At 48.7% G+C, this 15092-nt stretch overlaps 1 protein-coding gene across 3 annotated transcripts in view; it reads left to right on the plus strand.

Annotated features, from left to right (window-relative positions):
- Cyth1 (cytohesin 1) overlaps positions 1–15092 on the plus strand; it is a 91370-nt gene that overhangs the window by 47217 nt on the left and 29061 nt on the right. For 2 of the 3 annotated variants that reach the window (XM_052755782.1, XM_052755781.1), the window contains 2 exons: positions 13357–13439; positions 14662–14726. In XM_052755782.1, the coding sequence (XP_052611742.1) occupies positions 13357–13439; positions 14662–14726 (148 nt within the window). Of the gene's footprint in view, positions 1–2194; positions 2734–13356; positions 13440–14661; positions 14727–15092 lie in introns of those variants that run through there. The other variant, XM_052755783.1, reaches the window with a different exon arrangement.

Raw genomic sequence — 15092 nt, forward strand, 5'->3', positions numbered from 1 at the left:
TGCTGGGGTCTTTCAGTCCCCAGAGTGTGTGCGTACCTGTATGACAATCAGATTATCACCTCAACAAGATGGTTGTAACCCTTGGGACTGTGAGAAGAACTGCAGATGTGTTCAGTGTAGGGTACCACCTGAAGGAGAGTATGTGAGGGAGACATGGCTTGTGTGATGCAAACACTGTGACCTGAATGTTATCAGGTGATGGCTGATACCCACAGGCTAAGCAAGGAGGTGGCACAAATAATCAGAGAGTCTCTCTGGAAGAAGTGGTCCTTCGAAGTGTGGGGATGAGCCTGCAAACAAGAGGAAGAATGGACTCATCAGACCTGGCAGAGCAGAGAGGGGGGAAATCTCCAGACCTGAGACACAGGAACCTATGGCTGTGTCCCCCAGGATTCTCTGCCCACACTTTTTTTCTATTCATTCTGATAATCTTGTTTTTCATTTAATGAAAATCATTTTTTTCCTCATATAATACATTCTGATTATGGTTTCCCCTCCTCATACTCCTTTCCTACCCCACTACAATCTGGATTCATACCCTTTCTCCCTCTCGTTAGAAAATGCTGCCCACACTTTGTTGAAAACTTGTAGGCGCTGGGCAGTGGTGGCTCACGCCTTTAATTCCAGCACTTGGGAGGCAGAGACAGGCGGATCTCTGTAAGTTTGAGGCCAGCCTGGTCTACAGAGTGAGTTCCAGGACAACTAGGACTATTACACAGAGAAACCCTGTCTTGAAAAATCAAAAGAAAAAAGAAAACTTGTAGGCCTTTGCAGCTTAAGGCAGACATTTCATAAGTGATTTTAGGATTCTTTTAAACAAGTACTACCATTTTGGCACTAACTGGTCATGTTGTTGTGGCTGTCTTTTAGAAGACATGGGTTGGAATGGAGAGCACAGGGTTTGAATCCAGTCTGGAGACTCTGCCACAATGATGAGGATGTCTGTCAACATTCTCTGTCCAGTCAAGTTGAACCCTGAAATTGAAGATCACAGGGTGGGGGGTGTGCCTGTGGAGGGAGGGGTAACCTTAGTGGTTCCCTAGTGCAGGAGGCTAAAAGGAAGAGAGGCCTGGGGTGGGGATCCCCTTTTGTTATATATCTGGGGTCATGGTTCTTAACCAAAGTTGTCCAGGGACTCTCAGCAATGTCTGGAAACATTTTGGTAGTCACAACTGGCAGAGAGAGGGTAGCTGTGGCATCTAGTGGGAAGAGGCCATGAGTGCTCTTTGCCCTTTTGGGCTTCTCAGCCTTTGTCTCCTCTGGTTGCCTCAACACGTCCCAGAAGCATACAGGGATGAGTCCCAACCACTGAGTGATATGTTCTATCTAAATGGCCTTGGGGCTCAGACTAAAGAACTCTGGCCTAGTGCAGTGAGGTATTTTCTGTTTGTTTTTTTTTTTTTTTTCTCCTTGCTTATTTGACTGCTTGGTAAGTAACTACCTCCCCCCTTCATAGTCTCAAGCAGTGCTTCTTGGTGTGTCAACACCTTGTTGCCCCTTCAACATTAGGTCTGGACCTATGGAATTTTTGTCCTGGGCCCTGGAGTCCCACTTGTATTGCCTAATAGGTAGTCTTGTGACACTTGGACTCCTTCAAGACTTAGAGACATTGCCTGTGCTTAGGATGTAGTTGTGTTTCTTGTCACCAGCCATCTTTTTTTTTTTTTTAATGATTTCTTTATTTTTATTTTATGTGCTTTAGTGTTTTGCCCACATGTATATCTTTGTGAGGGTGTCATATCCCCAGAACTGGAGTTACAGACAGTTGTGAGCTGCCATATGGGTGCTGAGAATTGAACCCAGATCCTCTGGAAGAGTAGCCAGTGCTCTTAACTGCTAAGTCATCTCTCCAGCCCCCAGCCATCTTATATAGTCATTCAAGAATGAGTGTGCCTAGCCCTGCTACCCAGGGCACTTAGCACATACGGCCCATCTCTGGTGAAGAACTCATGGGTGCCCGCATCCATGAACAGCAGAAGATAAAAAGGCTGCAGCATCCCACATGGAGGTGGAGGGAGGAGAACCTCCAGGGGTGGATCTTGTAGAATGCTGCCTCTCAAGACCCTCCCAGATGGTGTGCAGGGGAGAGCAGGCTGGTCTGATGTGGGACTGGCATATGGACTGAGGTTATGCCACGTGGGTGACAGATGTTTGACACCCAGATCCAGTCTCCTGTTTGAGAAGGCATCATAAGTAAGAGTTACCCTCTTTCTGGAGAGAGCAGCCATCAAGCTTTGCTTCTAAGGGGCAAGAAGAAGACAAGCACAGCCTATGAGCAAATGCTAGCAGAGCCTCCCCTCCCCCAGGAGGCCAGGAAGAGGGTAGTAGGAGGGGCGGTGTGATTACATTCATGGAAATGAGCCTGCTAGGAGAGGAGCCGCACACGAGTGTCAGCTGCTGCTGCAGCTCCGTGCATCCGTCCCCATCCCCGGGGCTGCGCCAGCCTTCCCTACCAGGCTCTGCTCACTCCCGCCCGCTGTTTGGCCATTCGGCTTTTGTCTCCTCTGGACGCCTCCTCCCCTGCCCTTGTGTGCTGGCACACAAATGCTGTCCTTGCTCCAGCTCTCCCTGCACCCAGAGCTGGGAGAGCTCCGGGGAGCCTGGGCCTGTGGGATTGCTATACAGATCCACCATGGCCTCTGACATGGAGAACCGAGGACCAGCTGAGTCTTTGATGTTGCTGCCCAGGGCTTGACAGGACACTGGGGCCACAGAAGAGGGGACACGCTGCTGGTAAGATCCTGGTGGATGGTGCATGGAGCGGGTCTGCAGCCGCCCCCTCCCCCCCCCCCCCCCCCGTTTTACCTAGATGCAGCCTCTCCCACCCTACACCCCATACCCTGCAGCAGGCAGCAGGAGCTGACGTGCGCCGCTGACTCTGCATGTCTGTCCTTGGATTCCCATCCTCTTCTTTCTCCTCCCAGGGATTTTCCACAGTGCTTCTGGATAGGAATCCAGTTATTTGTTGTTGTTTCTTCTTGGCCTGAGACTTAAGAGCAAGCCAATAACCAATTCTCAATCTTGGCTTTGATGAGGTTAAAAATAGGGTAGCAGAAAGCCAAGGGGCAAATTCATGGCCACACTCTCCTGTCTAGATCTGCCCACCACTTGGGGGTTCTGCTGACTCGGGGCCTTTGGACCTTCCTGGTTGGGGCAGCTGAGGTTCTAGCAATACACACTGAGAAGAGCAAGATTTGACCCCAGGTCCTTTCCAGCTGCTAGACAGAGAAAAGGCTCGATTGTACAGGAAAAGTCAAGGTTGTGTAAAGGACCAGTGTGCAAAACAGTCCTAAGGGAGGAGATAAAGTGACAGAGAAGTGACTTCTGAAAACCCCCAGTCTGCTTCTGTTTGGGATGCACAGGGGGTGTGGTGGCCCAGCTGTGCAGTGTGATGGTGGCTGCAGCTGGCAGGCACCAGAATGACAGTGCTTCCCCCAAAATACAAGTGTCCTCTGACCCCCAGAGGAGGGGAGCCTCATGACCTGGGTTCCTGGTAGGATAGGGACTCTCCGACTGTCCAAGAGCTGAGAACCTAGTGCTATCTCGGAAGTGTCCAGAAGGCTCTTCCTTTCCCAGGGCTCCCAGCTTTGTCCTGTGTGGAGAAAGCTGCTGTGAATCCTGGCTGTGTCACTGCCCCTGCCAGGTATTAAAGGGTAAGGGTCTCTCAGCTGTGAGGACAGTCACTTGTGTTTTAATAAAACTACGTTTTTAGGGTAAAATTTGATGACTTAGTTCTTGTTACTGCCTCGAAATCTGATCTCATTTCCCTTCAGTGGGTTGCTTAAATTTACAGCATGCAAACTCAGTTTTGAGTTCTAGGATTTATTGGATAAATTATGTTGATTCTCTTCTCTAAATGATAGTAAAATATCTTCATTTTATAAGAATGTTCTTGGAGCTTTTAAAATACACGTTCCTATTCCATGTCTGCACACAAGGAAACTGGGGAGAGGAGAGGTCATGTTTTGTCCAAGGTCACAAAGAAGTCAGTGAAGTCCTGGCTGGTCCTGGGCCTCCTCCCTCCCTCCTGTCCCTGGACAGTATCCACTCTGAATTCAACAGGCAAGGCTGAGGCAAAGGCTGTTGTTAAGGTAGTCATCAGAGGAGCTATCCCTAAGCCTTGAGAACTGGACCAAAGTCTTCCCTCAAAATGCAAAATGTGGCAATAAAATCGTTAATACTCCTACTTCTAAGCAGAGGCCTGGATTGGTTTGCCTGGAAAGAATGTAAACTAGAGTGTATAAATGTCCACATTGGCAGTTTGCCCATCACATCTGTCTTGAGGGTCGTCCATGCTTGCTGCATATGAATTGAACAGGCTTTGGTCCTGAGTGTGTGAGTTTCTTTAAAACTTGTATACTCAGGAGGGTAGTGAGTCAAGGTGTCTTTCAAAGGCCAAATCATAGCCAAAAGGATATGAACTGGAATCAGGAGGTTAGACTATTGGCATTAAAATTTCTGTTTATTTTTAATAATGGTAAAATCCATATAACATAAAACTTACCATCTTAACCATTTGAGGTATACAGTTATGGTGCTGAACAATGGTGGTGTATCCATCCCCAGAAATGTTCAACACTAAAAGGTTGCCACTCTGTCCTTATTAATCTTCTGACCCACCCTCACCTCCCCAAACCATCACTGCTCTCTCTATGAGTGTGACCCAAGGACCCTTGAGTAAGGGAACTCTTACAGTGTCCCTCTTGTGACTGGCCGTTTTACTGAGTGTCTTCAGGGTTCATCTGGGCTTTTGTGGCATCAGAATTCTCTTCCTTTTAAACCCCTAATAGTGTATTAAATTTTAGAAGGATTGTGAAGGTTTTGACTCAGAAGGAAGAAATGGGATTGGTTCTCTAAAGTTGACAGACTCTATAAAGTTGTGGTGGGAACTCAGCACACTGCTGGCAAGTGTGTCACTAGGTCTCTGACTGTGGTCACATCCCTTTCCTGTGTCCACCTTCCCTCATTCTTGGATCCTGATCACTATTCCGAGGACTGGAAACAACTTCTGGCTTGCTATGAAGCCCGGAGCATCAAGCTTTGGGTTTTTCCTCTTTTGCTGTTACCTGAAAGATGGTTGGAAAGTAGGTTGCTTTCTTAGTCTTTCTGAATGCCTCAACCCCATCACTTGTGAATGGGGAGTTCTAAGTGAGGGAAGACAGGCTCTCCAAGCCAGGTAGCAGTGATCAATAAGAAACTTGGTACTATCTTTGAATCTGCAGCTGCTGCCTTCTGTGCCAGCCCCTCCTGCCTTGCCCCCGTTCCCTGCTGTTTCTGACTCACCACAAGGTACAGGGCTTAGGGCTGTAACTTTCCCCGCTATGGTCTAAGAGCCATACTCCACTGCAGAGTGTTCTGGGAAGCAGCCTGTCAGCGTATTGTTGGTGAGGGACACACACTGATGAGATGGGTTGCCCAGGGCCACACAGTGGGTGAGTATGGACTGTAGGTGATATAACCAAGTGGCCCTGGGCGGTTCCACAGGTGGGTGCAGTGCCCAATAGACATGGCCCTCATTAGCATGCACTCCGAAATTGTCCGTGACCTCTAGGTCTTTGGGACTGCTGCTCCTCCAGGAAGGGAGAGTCCGCTGTCCAGCCATGAGGCAGCAGTAGTTACAGGTTGGGTGAGTATTTGTGGTGTGTAGGCAAGAGAGGAGGCAAGTGAGTGAATCTGCAGGTGAAGGGACCTGGCTTAGATCAGGGTGCCCACTGAGCCAACTCTTCCAGCTCTTTTCCTGCGCCCAATGGTTACAGCAATGGATGGGGTACTTCCATCTTACAAAGAGGCGAGCAGCTGCTGAGCATTGGTGTGGCCACAGTACTTGGAAGTTTTTCAAAGTGTAAGTCCCTGGATTTCCTGGGTGACAAAGTGATATAGGCCTCTGGAGGGGACAGACTCTGGACTTGTTGCCAAGATCACACTGGCTAAGTCCACTTGGGGGCAGACAGTGGAAGGGTTGGTGCCTTGCTGTGGCTGGTGCTGCTGGCTTTCAGGGCTTTCACACTGTGGGAAGTTTCAGCAGCAGCTTCCTATATCTGTGCTCTTGGAACTAGGAGAGCCACTGTCCTCTCGGAGTGGGGGCCAGCTCTGTGGGGATGTGGGGAAACCTGGGCTTCGTTTACCACCTCTGCAGTTCTGGGCTGTGCTTAGATTTGCCTGAGTAAGTGAGAGGCAGGGAAGGAGTAGGGAGAAGGAGAGAAAGGAAATACGTATTTGCATGTTCAGTCCAGGTCCAGAATAGGAAAGGCAGCTTAACAGCAGAACTGTATGGAAGTATGGGGGAGCTCTGGGCTCTGGGTTTGGGGCTATTACCATGGTAGCCATGCTTTGTATATTTACCTTCTTCACAGTGAGGAGAAGGTGAGCCCTCCAAGAAGACCCATTTCTTAGTCACTCTTCACTGTCTCCCTGTAGTACTGCATTAAATGTAGACCCTTTTTATCCACTGAGGCCCGGGCTCTGTGGATGCTGGTTAATAATTATGGCAGTTAATAAATATGGTTAATAATAATTAAAAACAAGGCAGGTAGTGTATTTTCAAGCCAAGCAGAGAGGTGTGAGGGGAGCAAGATGACCTCAAAAAGCAGGAAGAAGGAAACCTGCCTTCCAAAGCATGCCTGGACCCCTCTGATTTCACAGCACCCACTAGGGTTGGGTAAGCGCCATGCATTTGGGTAGTGGCTGCAGTGGCTGCTAAATAGAACCTGATGTCACAGGAGCTACATCCCCAATGGGACCTCGGGGCACACCACTGGGCAGCTGTGACAGAACAGAACAGGGACTGCAGGGCTTCAGACCGATGCCTGCCATCCTGTGCACATTTCTGTTCCTTGGCTTGGAAAGAAGGCACCGTCCCTTTAAGACAGTCCTCCTTTGTATGTGCTGGCTGGACCATGTTTCAGCTCTGAGTTTCTGCCTACAGTTAAAATCTGCAAAGCAACATTTAAATAAATAAGTGAGAGCTTCCCTTGTACGGCTTTTGCCTTCACAGCTGGGCACAATGGCTTCTTGTTGTTTGGCCTCTTTAATCCCCTTCATTAAACTGGAACCTGGGAAAAGATTGGTGAGGAGACCAGTGTGGGACTGTCCCCTCAGCCTGCTGGCTGGACACCTCACAAATTAACTTTAGAGCATGGGTTCCTGTCCCTCCGGCACAGGCAAGGGGGAGTGATGGTGTAGCAAGAGGACTCCTGATCTGTCTCCATTGTGCTCAGACTGTGGCAAGGACAACCTGCTGCCCTGCCCAGTGGCCATTCTTTTAGAGAAAAGGGTTTAGCCGCCTCCTGGCACAGAAGCGTGGCTGTAGCACGTGGCAGTGGGGGAGGGGAAGTTGTTTGTTGTTCTGCCATCTGGCCTGGCCTGTCAGAGCTCTTGTGCAGTTTAACCCTGCCAGTCCTTGGGGTTAGATAGCCTTCCCTGCTGGTGCTCCCAGGTCCAGTAGACTGGGTCACCCTGTGTCCCTTGTCTGTCTCTCCCTTCTCCTTCCCAGCATGGTTCCATTGTTCACAGCATCTGTGTTATCAGCCCAGGTCCCTGGAACCTCCATACCCCCAGCACCCTAGCAATCATTTAGATCCTGTGTTAAATGAAGCAATCATTGGCATTTGTTTTTTTCTCTGGCACAGAGGCTTGAACTAAAGATTTGCTTTGGTAAGATTGGTGTTGCATTGGTAAGGTTTGGTGTTACATTGGTAAGATTTGGTGCTGAGTTGGTAAGGTTTGGTGCTTCAATGGTAAGGCTTGGTGTTTTGTTGGTAAGGTTTGGTGTTACATTGGTAAAGTCTGGTGCTGCATTGATAAGGTTTGGTGCTTCGTTAGTAAGCTTTGGTGCTGTGTTGGTAAGGTTTGGTGTTGGCATTGGTGAGTTTCTGCAGAGGGAAGTGCTCTTTAAAATGTTATATTTCTCTCATCTTACAACAAAATTCCAGGAGAATAAAATGAGATTTTTTTCTTGTTTTTTTATTTCTTCTCCTAAATTCTGGTTCTTCTTTGAACCAAAATGGAAGGAGCATTGATTTCAGGTTATTAACTATTACAGAAGTAACTTAGAGATCACATAGTTAGTGTCAGGAGACTGGATCAAAACAAATGACAACAAATGCTATGACTTTTTTGTTTTATTTTTAATGTCTTTATTATAACTGCAAACTGGCCATTTGTGTGGCTGCCAGGACACAGAGGCCTTTTCCCTGGAAACCCTGGGTTACTGTGTCAGACAGGTGACATGTGAGTACTCACGGGAACCCCATCATTCTGTTCCGGGACCTGCTCCCCAAGGCAGCCACAGCCATGAGCTCCTTGGTGTTGGTCTGCTTGGGTCTTGAGTGGCTCGTTCCTGTGTCAGAGCCAGGGATGAATCCTGGCTTCCTCCTGTGGCGGACAGAGGCTCCAGCTCGCCTTCTCTTCTCGAGTAGTTTATCAAGTCTTCTAGTTCTTCTGTTTTACCTTTGCACGTCCCGTGAGTGTGTCTGCATTGTGCACGTCCCGTGAGTGTGTCTGCATTGTGCACGTCCCGTGAGTGTGTCTGCATTGTGCACGTCCCGTGAGTGTGTCTGCATTGTGCACGTCTCATCCCTGGTCTTAGGTTCTTGCTTCCTTTGTCCTCCTCCTCTGCAGTGGGGACCCTGATTCTCTCTCAGGTGGCCCCGTCCTGCCACACCTCACTCACCATTGATGATAAGAGCTGTTCTTCTTTTTTGGGGAGCATTTGATGCTTTGCAAACAGACTGATTCTGAAAGCCAACAAGCAGCAGATAGTACAAGAATGGAGATACTGGTGAGCTGCTCCAGCATCCCTGGCTACCCAGACTTCTCACTTATTTTCTCCCAGTATTCCTTTTAGATGTGGGTTTTTTTTGTTTGTTTGTTTGTTTGTTTGTTTTTCCTATTTGCAGAACTTACCATTTTGTTAAGAGAAGGTGAAGTGGTGTCTGCCCATTTCACAAACACTTCCCAGTATCTCCAAGATAGTATTGCTATATAGTCCTTGCTGGCTTTAAACTCAGGCTGCCCCTGCCTCAGCCTCAAGAGTGTTGGGGTTATAGACATGTGTTACACACCCCATTCTGTTTGTAGCCTGTTTTGTTCTTTGCGATACCTTTCCTACAGTCCACAGTTTGCACACCCACCTGTTCTGCATGCTCTGCCCTTTTGCATGGCAGCCTGTTCTACATGCTTTCTGCCCTACGCCCAGTTATTTGCCATCCTCAGGCTCCTGAGTTGGACCTGTCCCTCGTCCTGCATTGTACTCCACTTGAAGTCACTTTAGAACGTGTGGCCAGGAGACTGGCTCTCTGCTACTTAGACATCTAATGATTCTGACTTATCTCTCTCGGCTGAGGATTGGGGTCCAGGATTTTTCATTTAGAATTTTGAAGGCCTTCAGAGTCCTCACTGGACTGTGTGAATCTCTTCAGCTATGGGCTGATGAACCCCACTCCCTGCCCTGTAGAGGTCTTGGGGCCTATTTGCTTCTATTTATTTCTCTGTAGGACCTTAGTTTTTACTGTGCAATGAACTGATTGGCTGCTCACTTTTAGGTCTTTTCTTGTTGTTGTTCTTATAGATTTGTCCTTTAGTCCTTTCTTGACATGTTTTATTTAGATAGGAGGATTGAAAAAGGGAAAAAGATTTAATTTGCAAGAGTATGGTTTTGTTTTTTTGTTTTTCTCTTTAATTGCCCCTTTTTCAAGGGTCTGGGTTTTTGCTTTGTTTTTTGTTTTTTGAGACAGAGTTTCTCTGTGTAGTTTTGGTGCCTATCCGGGATCTCGCTCTGTAGACCAGGCTGGCCTCGAATTCACAGAGATCCGCCTGGCTCTGCCTCCTGGATGCTGGGATTAAAGGCATGCACCACTGCTGCCCAGCTGGGTCTGGGTTTTTTAGAGCGCAGAGTTTTCTGTCCACTACAGGATCTGCTTGTTTGTTTGTGGTCTTACTCTTTCCCACTGCAGGTGTAACTGTAAGAGAGAAGCTTGCGGGCAGGTGGGAAGGCTGTGAGGGGGTTGGGTCTTAGGACTTAGGGGCTTTGCTTACCTGGAGCAGGAGGAACCTTTGCCACAGGGACTGTCAGGTCTCCAGGCATCAGCACCAAGGGCTCCCATCCCAACTGGGTCAACTACCCATCAGATAGCTTACTTACCAGCAGCTAATCCATTCTTGTTTACTTGGGGATAGGTATATATTCCAATTCTTTGGCACATAGAGCCCCGTGGCGAGGTACCAGAGATACGATGGCATCCAAGACTCCCAAGAAGGCCTCTGTTCTCATGACATTGCCTTCTGAGTCCCAGGTTCCTGTCAGAGAGACTACTGATGCCCTACAGGAGTGTAGGTTTGTTGACTTTTTAGATATCTTCCTTATTTTTAAGTAATATCTTGAGAGGCAGATAGTGAGAAGCACAATTTGAATGTGAAATGCAGATAATGGGCCCTGACTGTCACATGTGAATGAGGGGTGGGTTCTCTGATTCTGGAGGCAACCACAGAGTTTCTGACTCAAGTGATAAAGGTTAGCAGGCTGGGGATTGTAGCACGAATCTTAAAAGTTCTTATTAATAAAAACAAACCTGGAGCCAGGTATTGGGGTGAATGCTAGAAGATCAGAGAAGCAGAACAAGCCATAGCCACCTCACCTCACCAATTCCTCAGCTGATCCTGTTTCCTCAGACTGGATGCCTCTCTGATGAACTGTGCTGCTCAAAAGCCTAAAAGCTTAACCAGGATCTAGTTCCTCATCCTCACGCCTTAAATACCTTCTGCTTCCTGCCATCACTTCCTGGGATTAAAGGCTCTTGTTACCACACCTGGCTGTTTCCAGTGTGGCTTTGAACTCACAGAGATCCAGAGGGATCTCTGCCTCTGGAATGCTAGGATTAAAGGTGTGTGTGCCACCATTTTCTGGCTTCTACATCTAGTGGCTGTCCTGTTCTCTGACCCCAGATAAGTTTATTAGGGTGCACAATATTTTGGGGAACACAGTACCACCACAGGGGATAAGAATTTTTTTTCCCCCATCAGCTTTGTAGTAAGGATCTGGGATTTATTAGTCTTGTTCCTGCTCAAATGGAGACTCATTGATAATATGATTAACCAGCTCTATAAGCATCAAATCAGATCCCGGGTATTGATATCCTCATGAAATAGATACGTTTAAAGTGAACTTTTGCCTCCAAAGCCATGCCATGTCAGGATGAGCATGTGTCTATCTGTGCTATAAACAGAAGTGTCATTCCAGCTCTGAGGGGTCAGCTAAACACCTTACTCCATCACACCAGTGTGTCACCAGTGTGAGGCCTTACTCCATCACACCAGTGTGTCACCAGTGTGAGGCTTTGCTCCATCACACCAGTGTGTCACCAGTGTGAGGCCTTACTCCATCACACCAGTGTGTCACCAGTGTGAGGCCTTGCTCCATCACACCAGTGTGTCACCAGTGTGAGGCCTTACTCCATCACACCAGTGTGTCGCCAGTGTGAGGCTTTACTCCATCACACCAGTGTGTCACCAGTGTGAGGCTTTACTCCATCACACCAGTGTGTCACCAGTGTGAGGCCTTACTCCATCACACCAGTGTGTCACCAGTGTGAGGCTTTGCTCCATCACACCAGTGTGTCACCAGTGTGAGGCCTTGCTCCATCACACCAGTGTGTCACCAGTGTGAAGCTTTACTCCATCACACCAGTGTGTCACCAGTGTGAGGCCTTACTCCATCACACCAGTGTGTCACCAGTGTGAGGCTTTACTCCATCACACCAGTGTGTCACCAGTGTGAGGCTTTACTCCATCACACCAGTGTGTCACCAGTGTGAGGCTTTACTCCATCACACCAGTGTGTCACCAGTGTGAAGCATTACTGCAGAGGAGCTGCGCTATCCTTTTACAATCTGTGTCACACTGGGCATCATAGCTCAAGGGTGCACTTTGATTCAAGAAGAGAAGGAATCTGTCTACCCATCCTGAGGATGTGGGTGCCCTATACCACACTGTGCAGAAACAGGAGCCAACACATTGCCCACTGGACACCAGTCAGGGCTTGAGGCACCATAGTTAAAACCATTACCCATTGTCATCTACAACCCACAGTATTAAGTGGAAAATTCCAGAAACAAACAACTCATAAGCCTTCATTTGCATTCTGAGTGGCAGGATGAATTTTGCAGTCTCCTGCTGTACCCTTCTCTGTCTGTGACCCTCTGTAATAGTGAAAAACTGTTTACTCATTTTGCTGCTTGTACCTCAGGCTGCCAAAGGTTTGGCCACAGTGTAGGATGGTGCCTGGGCCAGACAGAAAAAGCATCCAATGTAGATGTACATGTAGACAAAACCAGTCTATCTGTGGGTCCAGAGGTCTGCTGGGGTCCTTAGAATGTGTCCTCTGAGGGTAAGGGAATACATCTCTATTCCACTCCCTCCTCAGATCACCCATGAGGACAGACAGCATGTGACTGAATGGGTTATGTAGTCTGTCTGAAATGGTGGGGATGGGGGACAGGCGGCATGGTGACTGGAGTTGTGAGAACAGGGACACTTTTTGCTGTTTTGTTTTGTTTTGTTTTTTGGTTTTTCGAGACAGGGTTTCTCTGTGTAGCTTTGCGCCTTTCCTGGAACTCGCTTTGGAGACCAGGCTGGCCTTGAACTCACAGAGATCCGCCTGGCTCTGCCTCCCGAGTGCTGGGATTAAAGGCGTATGCCACCACCGCCCGGCCACTTTGCTGGTTTTAATGCTTGTTCATGTGGCCATCTGCTTGGAATGAGGAGCCAGTCACTGGGGGTCTATGGCAGTGTTCATGATGAGTGTGTCTTGATGGTAGGAGCACACTGAATATTCACACCAGGTTGAAAAGAGTGTTATCATCCTAGCCCCCAGAGTTAATGCTGTTTTCATCTTGCTGTGTGTCTTTCTAGATTTTCTTCTCTGTTCACAAAGAATCCTCACCCCAACTTTTTCTAAAACAGCACAGAGCGCTCAAAGCACTTCACCTCTGGGTTCCACTTTAGGTGCTTGGGCAGCTCCTGGGAGCTATAGTTCCACTTTTGACCTCCTGGGAGGGAGCTGAGGCCTGTCCTCTCCCAGCTAGAAGGCAGAATGGTCTGACAGATGATTAAGGCCTCTCTCCTTTCCCCACTGGGGTAGCATCTCCCTCCTGTTCTTCCTTTGGAGCTGTCCTTGCTCAGCTGTCTAAGAGCTGAAGGTCCCACCTCTCTTCCTAAACCTGCCAGAGTGATTCCCAGCAGCTGTCATGTCCGAAGTTGGCTTCTGACTTCTTTCTTGGTCATGTTTTACCTACGAGTCTTTGGAATTTTTTGGGGGGGTGGGAGGAAGATGCTTTCTTGGTGACATGTCTCTCTTTGCAGTTCCCAGTGACCTGACTGCAGAAGAGCGTCAAGAACTGGAGAACATCCGGCGGAGGAAGCAGGAGCTGCTGGCTGATATTCAGGTTGGAGGGGGCTGGGAGGCTGGCCAGTGTAGGGACACAAGGTGCCCTTAAGGGCTGGTGCTCCCACAGCTCTGACCAAAGTGTAGGTGTTAGTGGCTGCCTGTGACTGACCAGAAGTGGAGTCTCAGAAGGCCTGCCCTGCTGCTGCTTGTCAGAGCTTGAGTGACGCTGGGCGCTGTTTTGGCTCAGGTTTGCTGGCACCTTCTGTGGGTCCTGACTGCTCCTCACCAGCTGAGGGCATGGGCTGCAGCTCTGGTTCCTTTACTTCTCTCTTTCCTGGTCATAGGATGAGAACAACAACTCCCTCACACCTTCCCGTGAGGACATGACAAGGTGATCCCTGCAGATAGCTGGGATTGTAGACAGCAGTGTTGATGTTTTTCCAAGTTCCTTTTCATGACAAAGGCTGTGCTGGAAAGAGGGCCCAGGAGCCCTGTGGTGGGTTATTTTCCCTCTGAGCAGCTGGATGCTGCTCTTCTAAAACCCTTTCTAAGATTTCAGGGGTGAGGAAAGGAGGGCCTGGAACCTCAGCAAAGTGAGAGAGAGGATAGGTCCCCTTGCTGTTGGTGACTTGGGACTGTTTGGATGTTTTTTCCCCAAGTCTCTGGTAACTGCTAGGAATATGAAGGAGCTTCCACCCTCCCCTCTGCATGGAGACAGTCCCTCCCTTACAAGACTGAGTGAAGGGGAAGTCAGTGGCTGGTAGTGATTTTGATGCTGGGGGTGAATGGTCAGCAGATTTAGTGGGACATTCCCATGTCCAGTTATGGCAGCATGAAGCAGCAGTGTAGGTCCAGAACAGCCTTTGCTGGTCCAGCCAACCATGTGTGTGGGTGCCTGTGTGCTGTGAGTTCCATCATACCTGTGTTTGGGAACTGCAGACTGTTCTGAAAGACTATGCCAAAGTGGCTGTTCTTCATCGAGTACACCTTTTTAACAAAGTGCATGTGCCGAAAACGCTTCTTCCCTAGCCCAGGAACCGTGGGCCAAGTAGCTGCCTTCCCGCCTTTGCAGTCCTAAAAAGCTTACTGTCTGGTGGGAGCCCAGGAGACATTTGTTGAGTAAATCCATTCTCCTAGTTGACCTCTTAGAGTTTCTGCATGCGCCTTTGTTGTTGTTCTGTTCTGCTGTGTCGTGGTCTTGGGATGGAGGGAGTTGTGTGAAAGGTTTTGGAAGTGTCACTGAGGTCTGCAGCTCTCATCCTGGTAACTCCTGTTTACAGAGGCTGAAGGACGAGATAGCAGAAGTTGCTAATGAAATTGAAAGCCTGGGATCCACAGAGGAAAGGTGAGTCTGCCTTGCTGCTGGGTGGGCCTTGTGGGTCTAGCTCCCAGTGCACCACCCTTCCCCACAGGCTCTGGCATGTTCAAGGAGAAAGTAGGTTTTCTGCCTTGAGGTCCTAGCGATACACAGAAGCCTTCATGGCCTTCCTCTGAGTCCTCACTACAAGGATCTGAACATAGGAAACTTTTTTTTGGAGACATAGCCTTTCTACATAGCTTTGGCTGTCCTGAAACTCGCTATGTAGACCAGGCTGACCTGGTCACAGAGATCCACCTGCCTCTGTCTCCCAAGTGCTGGGATTAAAGGTGTGCGCCGCTATACCTGGCCACAGGACACCTTTCACATGTACAAAACCCAGCTAGAGAATTC

The sequence above is a fragment of the Peromyscus californicus genome, unplaced genomic scaffold (assembly GCF_007827085.1).
Source record: "Peromyscus californicus insignis strain IS unplaced genomic scaffold, ASM782708v3 Scaffold_3__1_contigs__length_106647218, whole genome shotgun sequence".
In the NCBI taxonomy this organism is placed as follows: domain Eukaryota; kingdom Metazoa; phylum Chordata; class Mammalia; order Rodentia; family Cricetidae; genus Peromyscus; species Peromyscus californicus.